At 34.2% G+C, this 16,575-nt stretch overlaps 1 protein-coding gene across 1 annotated transcript in view; it reads left to right on the top strand.

Annotated features, from left to right (window-relative positions):
* Tex15 (testis expressed 15, meiosis and synapsis associated) overlaps positions 1–10,645 on the top strand; it is a 54,648-nt gene extending 44,003 nt beyond the window's left edge. Inside the window, exons 7-9 of the mRNA XM_026414037.2 lie at positions 3,430–3,488; positions 6,614–7,845; positions 10,608–10,645. Coding sequence (XP_026269822.2) covers positions 3,430–3,488; positions 6,614–7,845; positions 10,608–10,645 — 1,329 coding nt within the window. The remainder of the gene's footprint in view (positions 1–3,429; positions 3,489–6,613; positions 7,846–10,607) is intronic.
* Positions 10,646–16,575: the final 5,930 nt, after the last annotated feature.

The following is a 16,575-nucleotide window of genomic DNA, read 5'->3' as shown; positions in this document are numbered from 1 at the left end:
GAGGAAACTGAACACAGAAAGATTAAATAACTTTCTCATGGTCACAGAGTTAGTAAACAGAGTAGACCATTTCTAAAACCAGTCAGTCTAGCTCCAGAGCTCATTCTACCAGCTGCCCCTGCTCTTCCCTCAGAGGCTTTGGGGACAGCTTTTCAAGAATTTTCTAATTCAGAAGTAAAGGAAAAGTAGGATACTTTCTGTGCTTGCTTCAATTGTAATTATTAGTACATCCTAGTTGTAGGGGTTAATAATTTAATCATCATCTATGGTACCATCTCTATAGAAAAATGCCTAATAAAAACCAGAGCACAAATTATATGCTTAACATCAAGAGTAAAGTGAGGGGGTGGGGATATAGCTCAGTTGGTGGAGTGCTGACTTCACGTGCACAAGGCCCTGGGTTCAATCCCCAGCACCACAAAAAAAAAAAAAAAAGAATAAAGTAAGGATTATAATAAAAAGGTTTATTGATATGAGGAAGGAAAGAAAGAATAAATAAAGCTTAGCTTGTTAGAGAGAATTTATTTTATAGGAGAACACAGGCCAAATTTTGCCTTAAAGGAAAACAAATGTTATCAAGTGAAGGTAAAATGAAGAGGGTTTTTTAAATGCACAAAGTAATGTGAGCAAAAACAATGCTTATTGACATTATTTGAGAAATGAGTTTAAAATTAAGTTTGGAACAATTTAACTTATTGGTGAACAAGAGTAAAACTAAGGATGAAAAGAAGATTGTTTCAGCTTTCCAAGAAATCTCCATACTGCTTTCCATATTGGCTGCACCAAGTTGCAGTCCCATTAGCGGTGTATGAGAGTGTGTCTTTTCCCCCAAATCCTCACCATCATTTATTGTTTGTATTCTTAATAGCTGCTATTCTGACTAGCGTGAGATGAAATCCTAGAGTAGTTTTGATTTGCATTTCTCTTAATTGCTAGAGACGTTAAACATTTTTTCATACATTTGTTGATTGTATATCATCTGAGAGGTGTCTGTTCAGTTCCTTGGCCCATTTATTGATTGGGCTGCTTTTTGTTTTTTTTTGTTTTGTTTTAGTGTTTAGCTTTTTGAGTTCTCTGTATACCCTAGAGATTAGTGCTCTATCTGATGTGCAAGTGGTAAAAATTTGCTTCCAAGATACAGGCTCTCTATTCACCTCACTGATTATGTCTTTTGCCAAGAAGCAGCTTTTTAGTTTGAGTCCATCCCATTTATTGATTATTGATTTTAATTCTTGTGCTATAGGAGTCTTATTAAGGAAGTTTGGGCCTATTCTGACATGATGGAGATTTGGGACTACTTTTTCTTCTAATAGGCACAGTGTGTCTGGTTTAATTCCTAGGTCCTTGATCCACTTTGAATTGAGTTTTGTGCATGGTGAGAGAGGGATTTAATTTCATTTTGTTGCCTATGGATTTCCAGTTTTCCCAGCACCATTTATTGAAGAGGCTATCTTTTCTCCAATCATGTTTTTGGCACATTTGTCTAATATAAGATAACTGTAGTTACGTGGATTAGTCTCTCTGTCCTCTATTCTGTACCATTGGTCTATAGGTCTATTTTGGTGCCAATACCATGCTGTCTTTGTTACTATTGCTCTGTAGTATAAGGTCTGATATAGTGATGCCACCTGCTTCCCTCTTCTTGTTAAGGATTTCTTTCGCTATTCTGGGTCTCTTATTTTTCCAATTGAATTTCATGACTGCTTTTTCTATTTCTGTGAGGAATGTTATTGGAATTTTGATTGGAAATGCATGTAATCTGCATAGTTCTTTTGTTAGTATGGTAATTTTTGATCCAGCTATCCCACTCCTCGGTCTATACCCAAAGAACTTAAAAACAGCATACTGCAGGGACACAGCCACATCAATGCTTATAGCAGCACAATTCACAATAGCTAAACCAACCTAGAATGCCCTTCAGTAAATGAATGAATAAAGAAAACATGATACACACACACACACACACACACACACACACACACACACACACAATGGAATAATACTCAGCAGTAAAAGAGAATAAAATCATGGCATTAGCAGGTAAGTTGATGGATTTAGGGAAAATAATGCTAATTGAAGTTAGCCAATCCCCATAAAACAAATGCCGAATGTTATCTCTGATATAAGGATGCTGATTCATAGTGGGGTTAGGAGTGGGGAACGTGAGAGGATTAGTTGAACTAATTAGATGAACTTTTTTTGACCTCATGGGGACAAAAAAAAGATGGTGGAATGAGGTGGATATCATTACCCTAACTACATGTATGAAGACACAAATGGAGTGAATATACTTTATATACAGAGATATGAAAAGAATGTGCTCTATATGTGTAACATGAATTGTAATGCATTCTGCTGTCATATATAACAAATTAGAATAGCCAGTTTTTAAAAAAGATTGTTTCGGGAGCTATAAGTGTAGCTCAGTGCTAAGCATGCACAGGCTCTATAGCACCAAAAAAAAAAAAAAAAAAAAAAAGTTTGAATTACATTCTGTACATGTTGAAGTGTAATATCATGGGAAGTTTTCTTCAATGATTTAAAAGATAAGTAGATTCTGAGTATAGTTAGAAGTAGTCATTCGTCAGCCACCGTTTAGAAAAGAGTGCTGTTTCATAGAAATATAAAAGAAAATTTATACAAGTTGAATATCCCTTATCCAAAATATTTAGGATCAGAAGTGTTTCAGATTTGGGTTATTTTCAGGCTTTTTCATATTTGCATCAGATCTGGAGGATGGGACCATAGTCTAAACACAAAATTAATTTATTTTCATATATACCTTATGGGTAATTTTTTACATTATTTTAAATGGATTTTGTATGTGGGACAAAGTTTCATAGTGTGGAATTTTCCACTTAGGGCATCATGTTAGCACTCAAAGTTTTATATCTTGGAGCATTTCAGATTTTGGATGTTTGAATTAGGGATACTGATCCTGTATTTGATAGACATTATTTTAAAAATTGATGGGGCTCAGTGACTGATTAACTAAAGAGAGAGCAGTCATAAATGGACTCCAAGATTAGTTTTAAGATATGTAGAGGTAAGAATGTTGCAAATTCTTTTTTCAAAATAGTTATTTTAGCTGCATATGGGAGCACACACCTGTAATCCTACCAACTTGGGAGGCTGAGGTAGGAGGATTACAAATTCAAGGCCAAGCAATTTAGTGACAAACTGTCTCAAAATTAAAATGAAAAGGGCTAAGAGTGTAACTCAGTGGTAGAAGGCCCCAGGATTCAATCCACAGTACCATTAAAAAAGAATGGTAAAATAATCACTCTAAGTTTTGGAATAATCCAAATGTAAGTGATGTTTGCAAAGTCCTGAAAGAGTCACTGGTTTTTGTGGGGGTGGGGAGAATTAATATTTGTATTATAGTTCATCGTCACCAATGTAGATTTTCTTTGTATCTTGTAAACATAGGTTAGCATGAAAGATGTCACAAAAATCTACAAAGCGGAATCAGCATTCAAGAAGCCAAGGTAGGCATTGCCATCAACCGTAACTAAAGACACAACAAAATTAGGCAAATACTAAAATATAAGAATAAAACAGCTGGGCGTGGTGGTACCTGCCTATAATCCCAGCAGCTCAGGAGGCTTCTGCAGGAGGTCTAGAGTTCAAAGCCAGCTTCAGCAAAAACAAGGCACTAAGCAACTCAGTGAGACCAACCCTGTCTCTAAATAAAATACAAAATAAATCCAGGGATGTGTCTCAATGGTTGAGTACCCCTGAGTTCAAACCCTGGTACCAAATAAATAAAAAAGCAAAACAATTATTTATATAACTTTATTGTGTCATATGCATAATTTAGGAGACAAGAGTAAGAAGCTAAAGAAGAAGTTTGTTTCAGATTATACATCATTTTATGTTAGTCATGAGTTTGAACTCCATTCTGTAAGTATTTAAGGCCAATGTCTTGTGAGATGTATTTTTTTAGTGATATAAATAGTAAGACTGTTTGAACACAGTTCAAAAAGGTAAGTTAGGGCTGGGGTTGTGGCTCAGAGGTAGAGCGCTTGCCTAGCATGCATGAGGCGCTGGGTTCCTCAGTACCACAAAAAATAAAAATAAAGGTATTGTGTCAATCTACAATTTAAAAAATAAATGTTTTTTTTAAAAAGTAAGATATCCAAAACTTAGAGTGATTATTGTACAGAAGAAGAAATAAAAATTCACATTTAATATGTATTACTTAACCAATTAATAGTTTCCTGAAATGGCATAAAAGAATACAACAAGTATTTTTTAAAACTTGCAGATCATGTTTTGAACTACCAACAATAAAAAAAAAAAAAACTTGCAGATCTTACAGACCAGCCATTTTTCACACTGGAATAGAGAGATAATTGCCAATGTATATCACTAACTGGGAACATTAATATAGATGGTGTCTGTCACAGAAACACACTCAATATATTACACTGTTTCATAGAAGGATGTTTTTAACATTGTAAAATAGGAAGGATTAGGGATGCTGATAGCTCTGGTGGTGGTGGTGGTGGTATTTTTGGTACCAGGGATTTAACACAGGGGCCCTTAACCACTTTTTTTATATTTTATTTAGAGATAGCGGGGCTGAGGATGTGGCTCAAGTGGTAGCACGCTCGCCTGGCATGCATGCGGCCAGGGTTGGATCCTTAGCACCACATACAAAGATGTTGTGTCCGCCAAAAACTAAAAAATAAATATTAAAAAAAAAGAGATAGGGTCTCAATGAGTTGCTTAGGGTCTCGCTAAGTTACTAAGGCTGGCTTTGAACTCTCAGTCCTCCTGCATCAGCCTGCCAAACCAGTAGAATACAGGAATGAGCCACCCTGCCTGATGCTGATAGTTCTTTAAACTGAATAAATTAGGCTGAAGTTGTGGCTCAGTGGTAGAGCGCTTGCCTAGCATGCGTGAGGCACTGGGTTTGATTCTCAGCACCACATATAAGCAATTAAATAAAGGTCCATCAATAACTAATAAAAAAACTAAGTTATTTTTATGAAAAATGAACTACAGGGGCTGGAGTTGTGGCTCAAGTGGTAGAGCACTCACCTAGCACGTGTGAGGCACTGGGTTTGATCCTCAGCACCACATAAAATTAAAGATATTATGTCCACCTACAATTAAAAAATATATTTTTTAAAAAATGAACTACATTATTTATATTTTTTTTCATTTTGATGTGAAGTAGCACCACTGCACTTAAAAACCATCTCGTTTCATTTACCTCTGAGATTTTGAAGTTGCATGTAGTTTCATTCCACCCCCCCATGTTATAAGGGATAATGAGTAATAAAAAGTAAAAATAAGCAAACTCATTTCTGTTTTACTTGATTTTGCCTCTTTAAGTATAACATTCTATTACTACATTTCTGGAGTCCTTTTCTTAGCATATGATTTTCTAAAAAGGTATGTAGTAACTGAAAATTCAAAGGCAATTAGAGGGTTAGCAAACCAGTTTTGAAATCATCTTAGTTTTGTTTAAGTATGGGTGGTATTTACTACTTAAAGAATCAAGCTATAGGTTGGGGATGTAGCTCAGTGGTAGGGTGTTTGTTTGCCTAGCATGTGAGAGATCCTGGGTTTGATCCCCAGCACTGCAAAACAAAATCAAGATATAATTCACATAACAGAAAAATTAATTCTTACATAAGATTGATAATACAGAATGCTATCTTTATAGAAATTAATTTCCTCTAAGAGTACATAAAGAAACAGACCAGACACCTGCTAATCTATAAGGCCAAGATATCATTGAAAATGTAATAAATTCAAAGTTATACTTTATGGGAACTCTGTTTTATATGCAGTTAAATGATGTCTGTTATCATTAAAAGGCCTTTTAAGGAGGTTGGGTTATAGTTTCCTGGGTAGGTATACAGATTCTAGGTCAGGGATGAATTTCTCTTGACCCTGTCGTAGGAATAATGCTCTTCCCTTCTCAGCAAATTTTTTTCCTGCATATAATTCAAAGGATTTGATAAAAGACCAAAAAACATAATTATCTTTGGGTCCTGTATTAACTCTCTGATTCTAGACACACTTGGATGCTTCTCCAAGCCTGCTTAAAGCTATCTAAATTTAGGTAGAAATGCCAAGAATATTAAATTGACAAGAAATTTTAAAGATCTGTTTTTCCTTTTCTCAAAGATGGATGGAATGGGAGGAAACCTTTGTTATAACAAGAAAGGGAAGTGATCTTTTGTTGGAGAAGGAAGGGTCTAAAGCTGAGAGTTACACGAGCTGTATGTGTAGATATTTACAAGTAATGAAGATTGTCAGTGTGTTGGAAGTATATGAATTAGAAACTACACTGAACAATTGAATAATGATAGTTTCCTAATTTTAAAGGCTTGTATCAGGAAAGGTTTGAAGCACAAAACTGTTAAGTACAGTTAGGAATATATTTGAAATGACGGAGTATTATCTTTAGCAGGAAAAGTATATAAATTCAAACCTAGTGAATAAAACTGGGAAAATAATGCTACTTATATTTTCCCAATAGAATGAGGAATGTCAGTCTTAAGAACTCTTCTGAATAAATATGCCATATGTATATTGTTAAAATTTTGTGATTGTATATTTAAAGTTGTTTTTATTTATATGTTACACTTAATAGGACTACAAGATCTCATTGCAAAATTGAAAATGAAAAAGGATCAAATTCATCAGATAATCTAAAAAGAAACTATGTATCTCCAAAAATGATTGAAATGCAAAGCTCACTTTTACCTTTGAAGACCCTACAAAACGCTTGTACATCAAGGTCAGAAAGCAATATTGATTTAACTAATAGTTCATCTGGTACTTCAGAACACATCACCAGACAACATAAAAACTTAAGTACCATAAAGAAAAGAAAAATGAGTTTTAGTGTTGCTGAAACAAAAAGTGATGAGAACAAACATGCTTCTTTTGCACCTTGTGATCAAAGAAATATAGATGATACCTTTGCAGAAGATCACAACATAACAGATCCTACACAGAAATCCTGTCTTTCAAACATAAATCCAGGAACTGATGACTGTCTTGTGCCTAATGCAGCAATGTTCTCAAAGCCCGTTTTCCATTTTTTGAGAGAGATCCATACCAATCTAGAAATGAATGACACAGTCCTTGAATGTCAAGATAATGAAATGTTAAATTCATCTATTAAAAATTCTACATGCATCATTTCTCCAGAACCCACACATATCCAGGGCAAAATTTCTATTCTGCAAGAAAATAAAAAACATCCTGCAAAAACTGAGTCAGAGGAAAAATATATGAAGAATACATTGAAGCCCAGTATGATACCCTTTGGACAAACTGGAATTTTAACCCTTGATGTGAATCAAAGAGCAGAATACTCTCTTTCTGAACAACAAGATGAGAATCCTAAAGTCCTGAATAAGAAAGGTGCCACATATTGGAATGAACTTCCACAGTCTGCATGTAACCCAATATACAATTCTTCTGAGCATTCATTTGGAGCCACCTCATATCCATACTATTCTTGGTGTGTCTATCATTATAGCAGTAGCAATGGCAATGCCATTACCCACACATACCAAGGAATAGAATCATACGAAGTATACCCACCTCCTTCTGGGATATTGACTACAGTTGCAAGTACTGTCCAAACCACACATTCTAATATTCTGTACTCTCAGTATTTTAGTTGCTTTGCTGAGCAGCCACAAGCAAATGCCTTTATGCCAGCAGATGGATATTTTCAATCCCAAAGGCCTATTTCTTATAATTTTCAGCAACCTATTTTTTCACAGTATGCTTCTCATCAGCCATTACCACAAGCTGCATACCCTTATCCTCCTAATTCAGGTGTGCTTCAAGAAGTCCCTTGGATTTATGGTGAGTTTTATAAGTTTTAATACTTGCCTCACTGAATGTTTTATTCTTAACTTTTGTACATTTATGTAAATGGAATTCACAATACACTTATATATAGCAGTCATTTTCTGTGCAGATTTGTAGACTTATTCATTTGTCAGTTGAATTGTGTTATTGTGTGGAAATCTAGTTGTCAAAGATTAGAGAAAAAGAACAACTGGGTAATGTCACTAATGTATCCTTCAGTAAAATCCAACCCTAGTGAATGGTTAAGTAAGACATAGTGAAATCCATACAGTGATGCAACCATTAAAAGATTTATAAAAGTTTTTAATGCCATGATATATTTTTAAAACTGTGTATAATAATTGGAGGTAATATAGAGTTAAAAACCATGGTAGAGGCTGGGGATATGGCTCAGTTAGTAGAGTGTTTTCCTTGCATGCACAAGACCCTGGGTTCAATCCCCAGCACCACCACCAAAAAAAAAAATTAGTTATTGGGCTGGGTTTGTGGCTCAGTGGTAGAGCACTTGCCTGGCATGTGTGAGGCACTAGGTTCAAGTCTTATCACCACATAAAAATAAGTAAATAAATAAAGGCCCATCAATAACTAATAAAAATATTAAAAAAGAAAAAAATGGTTGAAAAAGAAACTTAAATCAGATAAAACCATCCTTCTCTTCTATAGGTATTTTAGTATAATACAGTGATGTAAGTGAATGGAATTAATTGACATAATTAATTGGTAAAACATAATTGGTAAAATAACATTGTAGTTTAACCTCTGGAACTTGAAAATTTTCCTCTTTAAACACTTCACTCTGTAAAATATGACTAGAATATGTTTTTAATTAAATTTAAATGTGCATTTACTATAGTTAAAACAAAATTTAAAAATAATTATTCTGCAAATACAGTAATTAGGTACTAACCCAAGTATTCTCCCATTAGAGGTAAAATGTAATTTAAATAATGATAATTATCTGTAATATCTTAGGGAAATTCAAGAGAATTGTTTTGATTTTAAACAGTTTTTCCCCAAAACCCTGACTACTCTTACAGATTAATAAGTAGAAAAAAAATTATTGGGAGTCCATTTGTCTGAATTGAACAAACCTCATGTTCACATAGTGTGTGTGTGTGTGTTGCTAAGGATCAAACCCAGGACCTCACCCATACTAGGCAAGCAATCTACCACTGATCTACATCCCCAGCCCAACATAATTATGTTTGAAACTAAGAAATCTGATCACATTAGGACTTCTGCATTGAAGTGACTACTGATTTCCTATAACCTATAGCATAAAATTCAAACACTTAAGCTTGGAATGCAGAGCTGTTCACAGTCCTTCATATCCAGCCTCATTTCATACCACTTCCACTTGCACAGTCAAACTTCATTGAATTTCTTAACTATTCTCCCATTCTGTGATACTTTTTGCATGCTCTTTCAGAATGATAGGACCTGTGGGCACTGGGGTAGTTTTATAATAATCTGTTTCTTTTCCTTCTCTCCTTGTCCCAAATAAGTTTAAATAGGACAGAAATTTTTCACCTGAGGAATTCTGTAAAGTAAGGGAGGAAGAAAAGAGGGAGAAAGTATACGAGTCTGCTTTTTTCCTTCATGATTAATTTGGGATACTATTGCTAATGCTGTAAAGATGAACACCAAGCATAGTAGATGTGGCAAACATCCAAATTAAATTAGAAAACATTTCTGAAATAGAATATGTTCTCATTGTTCAGGATTTCTTGTGTTCTTAATTGCTAAGCCACATGTAATATTACAAAAGATCAATCTGCAATCAAGTCCAGGTGTGACTCAAAAATTTTAAGTATTGGTTGAGCATGGTGGCACACACCCTATAATTCCAGCAGCTCTGGAGGCTGAGGCAGGTGGATTACAAATTCAAAGCCAGTCTCCTCAACTCAGTGAGGCCCTAAGCAATTTAGCAAGACCCTGTCTCAGAAAAATAAAAAGGGCTGGGAATGTGGTTCAGTGGTTAGGTATCCCTGTGCTTAATCCCCTGGTACAAAAAAAAAAAAAAATCTAATCCCAGCTATTCAGGAGTCTGAGGCAGAAGGCTCACAAATTCAAGGTCATTCCGGTCAATTTAACAAGACACTGTCAAAAAAGAAAAGGGAGCCAGGTGCAGTGGCACAGCCCTGTAATCCCAGTGACCTGGGTGGCTGAGGCAGAAAGATTGCAGAGTTCAAGGCCAGCCTTAGCAACTCAACAAGACCCTGTCTCAAAACAAAAACTAAAAAGGTCTGGGAATGTAGCTCAGTTGTAACATGCTTACCTAGTATGCATGAGGTCCTGCAGTCCAGTGCCTGGTCCCTGGGGGATGGAAGGGAAGCAATTATTAGCACATATTTTAGTTTTTATGAGTGCAAATGATCCATCAATATTACCTCTCATACTTAGTGCATTCATTCTTAAAAAGATTTGAAAATCCCTTTGGTCCATTTATCACTGATTTGCTCACAATACCTATATATTTAACACCAGAAAATGGAACTCAAAGATGATGTTTAATTGAGCCCTGTGTGCCAAGCATTGCATTTAATTTTCACAGGATACCTGAGAGAGATGCAAAGATATTGTTCTTTTACTGATGAGGAAACTACTCCTCAGAGAACGTTAAACAGCTAGTAAAGGACAGAAGGGCAGTTCAAATTCTGATGTCTTTGGGCTGTAACTTAATCTCAGGTTCTTTCTATTATCCTATTATATATCATTAGTCTACTTCATTAACATATCTGATCTATTTCTTCCAGCTCCATGGCAACAGGAACAGTTTCAGCCAGGACATTGAAATCAATCTGACTACTGAAATAAAGGAGATTTAACAAGTTTTCCAAAATATTTTTACTTCCGTATTTTTTAATGTTTAACACTTTAAAATATGTAAATGTGGTCTATTATAAAGTGCATAGTCCTTTATAAAATGTATATACAATAATGTATCATGTAAGGCATGGAAATTAATTTCTAACATCTGAAATTCCAAAATTATTTCCACAGAGTTATAAAGGGAGTTAATTCCATGTTTGAGGTTAATCAGTAGTGATAAAATCTTTAAAACCAAGTTTTTGTTTCTGTTATTTTTTTTAATAATTTATCGTGTTGTGGCATTTTATTGAGCTGAAAGAAATTTTTTTCTTGAATTGGTCATCAAACCAACAATTTGATAATTCTTGACACTTTGTTCATATAATTTACAATTCTATGTTTGTGAATTCCTTTGATTTTAATATTTTATAATTTTTACTTGTAAAATATTCCTAAATAGAAATACTGGTTTGCATATTTCGGTGTTTCCTTGAGTAGAGATTATAACAAATTTTATGTTGGAATGGTAGTTTATTACATTGGAATTAATGCAATTCTGATAACTTTTTCCACAAGATTAATTATTTTGTATTTGTACTTCACAAATTTAAATGGCTCTTTAAATGATTTTGTAGCAAATAATAGGGCATGTTTATGCTTATACAGTTAGTTGAGCCATATTGCAATAATTTAAATACTGCATAAATACAGAGTTTTTAATGCTCTTGACATAGTTTTTTTCCCAACATTCTGCAAAAGTAAACAATTTCTTAGTAATAATCATCATAGGACAGTTGAATGTAGTAACTACCATCTTGAACAATATGTCTGCTCATACATTATTACCTTCCTTGCTTAGCAGCCAATCCTGATTTCTTTTAAGATCCTAATCAAAAAAAGCCCTCAGAAGTGAACAGACCTTTCTCAAATTTTAGTTAGCCCTAAAATGTGACAAGATTTGCTTTAACTGAATCTAACAGCCAATAAAACTTCAATATTTTTTCAAACTTCTGTTAAACTTTCTATGTTATCTGGCATAGGCCTTTAAAGAGTATAATTTTGCCTTGTTCAGTGCAGAGTAACTCATTTTCAATTCAGAAAGCCACTAAGAACCCCCAAGATAAGCCCATTTAGTCACATCAACAATAGGATGGAATTTTGAATACTTAGGATTCTCTAACAGGGATCTTTAAGAGGAGAAAGTCAAGCAGAACTGTAGCCAAAGGAAATAAGGAATTTTTAAAAAATTATGTAATTAAAATAACATTTTTTTAATTTGTCAAAATCAGAACTCCTGAACCAGATTTGAAAGCAGTAGTATTAACTGTTATTCAAAAAATAACTCTATCTCAGCCATTTTATTTATGTTTGGCTATGGGAAGACATCACAAAGTTTATTATTAAAAATATTTCTACAATACAAGGTAAACCAAAAGTTAGATATTCTAGTTAAATACTCTTTAAACAACCTTCAGATTCTGTTGGTAATTGTCTTTATAATATTGGTATTTCATAGGTTTTTATAATTTCTTAACACCTCATCTAATTATTTACATTAAAAAATTTGTACTTTGACAAAATTTGAAAAACTGGAGTATTTTCTTTTTTTTTACCCTTAAGTACATTGTTTTGACTTTAAAAATGAAACAAATTATAATTGATCAAACATATAAGCAAAAAAACCTTGCTTATTTGCAATTATTGTTTCAAAACTTGAAGAATTATTTGAATAAACTGGATTTCTTCTAATTTCAGAGGTCTTTTTCTTTGTGTCTCTTGAAAAGCTAATAAAAATATGAGTGGTCCTTGGTTTACACACACTTACTACATGAAAAACAACCCACAAAGAGCTGCCTCCACTAGATATTTAAATAAACTTCCAGACCGTCTCATTTCTAAGTTGTTTAATATACATGCATTTTAAATCTGTGTATATATCCAAAACTAATATTGATTGAGGACAGTTGAGGCTATGTCTTTTTCGTAGACATTACTTAAGAGTGATGATTTGGAGGCTTCAAAAGAAAAGTTAAAGCCTCCATATTCTTCAAATATTTTAGGAGAAAATCATTTTACTTAGATTCTTGCATATGTGGTATTTTTAAACCATTAGATTTTTTTATAGGCATGGTTTTCAGTTCATATGGTATTAATATTGCTTGAATAACAGTAAATTCCCAGTTATTCATGAAGTTAGAATTATGGAGGAAGAAAATTAAGTTACTGCCATATGTAGTGGCCCACACCTATAATCCCAGAGGCTGAAGCAGGAGGGTCAAGAGTTCAAAGCCAGCCTCAGCAAAAGTGAAGGCACTAAGCAACTCAGTGGGACCCTGTCTCTAAATAAAATACAAAAATAGGGCTGGGATTTGGCTCAGTGGCCGAGTTCTCCTGAGTTCAGTCCCCAGTACCACCACCCCCCAAAATTGATTCCTCTAAGACAAACATTTTAAAAATTATTTCTGACAAGTACAACTCAAAGAGCAGTAACTGCAGATTCCTGGTTAGCAATTGCTAATGATAAAGGGAAGCTGAGGTTGGTTGTTGATTACTAACACAACATGGACAGGAAAATTTTCTAAGGATATAAATCCTATTCCTTGCTGCGTAAGTCTTGTCTGCTTTATTGTTACATATTATTTTGAAACATAACAATATCTTTTATTTTGTAAGAAGTTTCCATTGAAACATCCTGTGGAATTATTAATCTCAAAATATTGCATTCTAATTTGTTGGGAAACAACATTTATCTTTAGGTTTGTTACTCTTATTTTTAATGTCTTATTTTCTCTAAGAATAATTTAGGAATATGACAGACCAATTTTTTATAATTTTACTTAGTTTTGTAGTGCTGCATGTTAAACCCTAAGCCTCATGCATACTAGGTGAGCACTCTACCACTGAGCTACATCCCCAACCCTTTTTAAAAAGGGTCTCACTGAGTTGCCTACACTGCCCTTGTGAATCCTCCTTCAGCCTCTTGAGTAGCTGGAATTACAGACAGATGTTGCCACACATAGCTTCTATTTCTGTTTCTAAAATGTGAATGATAGTCTGCTTTGGAAGAAGGTCTAAATCAGTTGAATATTTGGTTAATTAAAGGTACACTTAAATTCAGCAGTTATTCCTTATCTGACTTGGGCTAAACGTATGCTATTCTGCTTGTGGGTATGTATTACAACTAATCTTTATATCAACCCTATAAAAGGAAATATTTGCTTATTTTATAAATTCATTTAGAAAGCCCTTCAAGATATTTTTTCACTTAAGGTCATTTTGTGAACATCAGTTAACTTCAAGTATCATTGGTTTGAAAATAATGTCAAATCAGATTTAAATCTTGTTACTTTTTTATTAAATTCTAAACAATGGCTTATGCATCTGATACACACATTTCTTCATTGGAAATTTGAGTATGGCACCCAGTGGTGGATCACACCTGTAATCCCAGTGATTTGGGAGGCTGAGGCAGGAGGATCACAAGTTTGAGGCCAGCCTCAGCAAATTATCAAGGCTGTAACCAACTTAGCAAAACCCTGTTTCAACATTTAAAAAATTTTTTTAAAGGTTTAGGAGTGTAGGCCAGCGTTAGAACAACCTGGATTCAATCCTAATACAACAAAAAGTAAATAAATAAAAAATACAGCATTGGGGGCTTAATTATAGCATGTGCAAGGCCCTGGGTTTGATTCCCCAACAAAGCAAAAAAAATGAGAAGGTATAAAATTTGAATAGTGTTCAGAAAAACAATCCATTAATTTGATATTTCTTCATGTTTGCCTAAGAGAATTTTCTGCTGTGTGCATAGAAATAATTGTAGTCTTTTGATTCAGATTATTTTAATTATATTAAGAGGCAAATGAATTCTGTATGTTGGGAGTTATGCAAAATCAAGTGATTGACTCCCAGTCTACTGCTTTCCAACTGAAGTGTTTTGAAACCAAGTCTGAATATTAATGGAAATATTTCGCTCAAGATTGACTCTGTCCCCACTTTACCTCTTATCATGATATTCCACGTCCCTAGGAAGTTCTCTTTCTACCTTCCTTCCCTCATGATTTTCAGACCATGCCTGTGACAGTCTCCTAGAACTCATTCCCACTTACTTCGCCTTTTTTACAGCAAACTACATCCAGTAAAACTATGTTCCAAATATGTCATCTATTGAAACTGCACACACAGCTTGCTGAGTCAGCTGTGTCCTTTTTGTGGTCTCTTACCAATTTTTCAGGTCAAAATATTAGGACAAACTAAAAACTTAAGTTTCTTTCCCTGCCTGCTGGGTTCTTGATCCAAGAAACTGCAGTATTGAAAGAGTATTTCCTATAATCTGCTGTCACCTTTCAAATGGACAAGTAGAAAATGTGTTAGTGAATAATATTTCACTGTATCAAATGTTTTGTTTTAATGTATCAGTAAAAAATAATTCTCAAAGATTTGAACATAGGAATGATTATAGTTTGCTTAAAGATAAAATGAAAATCTCTAACAGTATAAATACACTGTCAAGTTAGGGACAGCAAATGTTTAGTGAACGTCTGCTGCTGAACTCCACAATATGATGATGGGCATTTGGGCAGAAAAATCAGTTGAGACATTTCTGACTTTAAGAGAGCTTATAATCTGAAGAGTGGGAAAGGCATGTAGAAACCAACCATTCAAGTAAGTAGTCCTGTACATGCTAATGCTTGGTGTTATAGGTCTTAAAAGAGGATGACCTCTAATTCATTCTGGTGGATGCAGGAATACTAAGAATGAGACAAATCTAAACTGAATATTGAACAATATATTCAAGTTAACATGCTGAGATGGTAAAAGTAAGGTAAGATCTGTAGAAGGAGAAGACACAGGAATATTTTAAATTATTCCATTGATTTATGTAGTTGGTACATTTACCATGGGGAAGTGAAAGGGACATAATCATTCCCCATCTCCTATGAAATGTAATAATTAAACAATGTAAACTGCATATTCCTGACAAGATTGCAACCGAGCATATCATTCTACCATTATTCCTTGGCTGAACTGCATTTTACTACAGGAGTGCAAAGGAAGTACAGGCACATCCCACAGGACACATCCCTGGTTAAAGTCTTCCTGGCAGACTACTTCCTGATTAAAGTGCTGGAGATTGAACCCAGTGAACACATAAGCACATGTTATACCACTGGGCCACCCACCCCCCAACAACACTTGATTTGTGTGTGTGTGTGTAGCAGGAGAGGGGAGTGTATTTTACGATACACATTAAAAAATTTACTATCTTACCCATTTTAAGTTTATGGGTCAGTAGTGTATGAGTACATTCACATTGTTATACAACAAGTTTCCAAAACTTTTGCATCCTGAAAAACTGAACCTCTGTACCCATTAAACAACTTCTGATCTCCATAGAGGCTGCATTATTTTGCATTCCTGTCAACAGTGTGTGAAAGTTCCAATTTCTCCATCCCAAAATATTTTTCCTTGATAACAGCCACTGTAATGGATGTAAGGTTTTGATTTGCATTTCCCTGATGATTCTTGAGTTTCAATTCCTAAAGTTCAGACCTGTCCCTCCATACACTTTCCAAATTGTTTAATATTGGCAAAAAATATGTCCCCCAAACTCAAAACAACATTTTATCAATGTTACTTAAGGAAGATCATATGTTCCAAATAAAAATGGTAGAATACTAGAATCCATATGGACATTTATTTTAAAAGTGTCTTAAGTATCAAAAACCAGATTGGCATCTTGGTATTGCAGTTAATGTTGAATGTAAAGAATTTTCTCCACATTTAATCTTTCATGTGTAGTTTATATTTGCTTAGTATGTTTCAAGTCCCATACCAGTTGATAATATATTTAAGAAAATTGTGGAGAAGGAAACAAAAAATAAACTCAATATGAAAGATATTATTCTCCTAGGA

This window comes from Urocitellus parryii, chromosome 14, assembly GCF_045843805.1.
Source record: "Urocitellus parryii isolate mUroPar1 chromosome 14, mUroPar1.hap1, whole genome shotgun sequence".
NCBI lineage: Eukaryota > Metazoa > Chordata > Mammalia > Rodentia > Sciuridae > Urocitellus > Urocitellus parryii.
The sequence above is the reverse complement of the archived record's forward strand: the minus strand, read 5'-3'. Positions and strand labels throughout refer to the sequence as shown.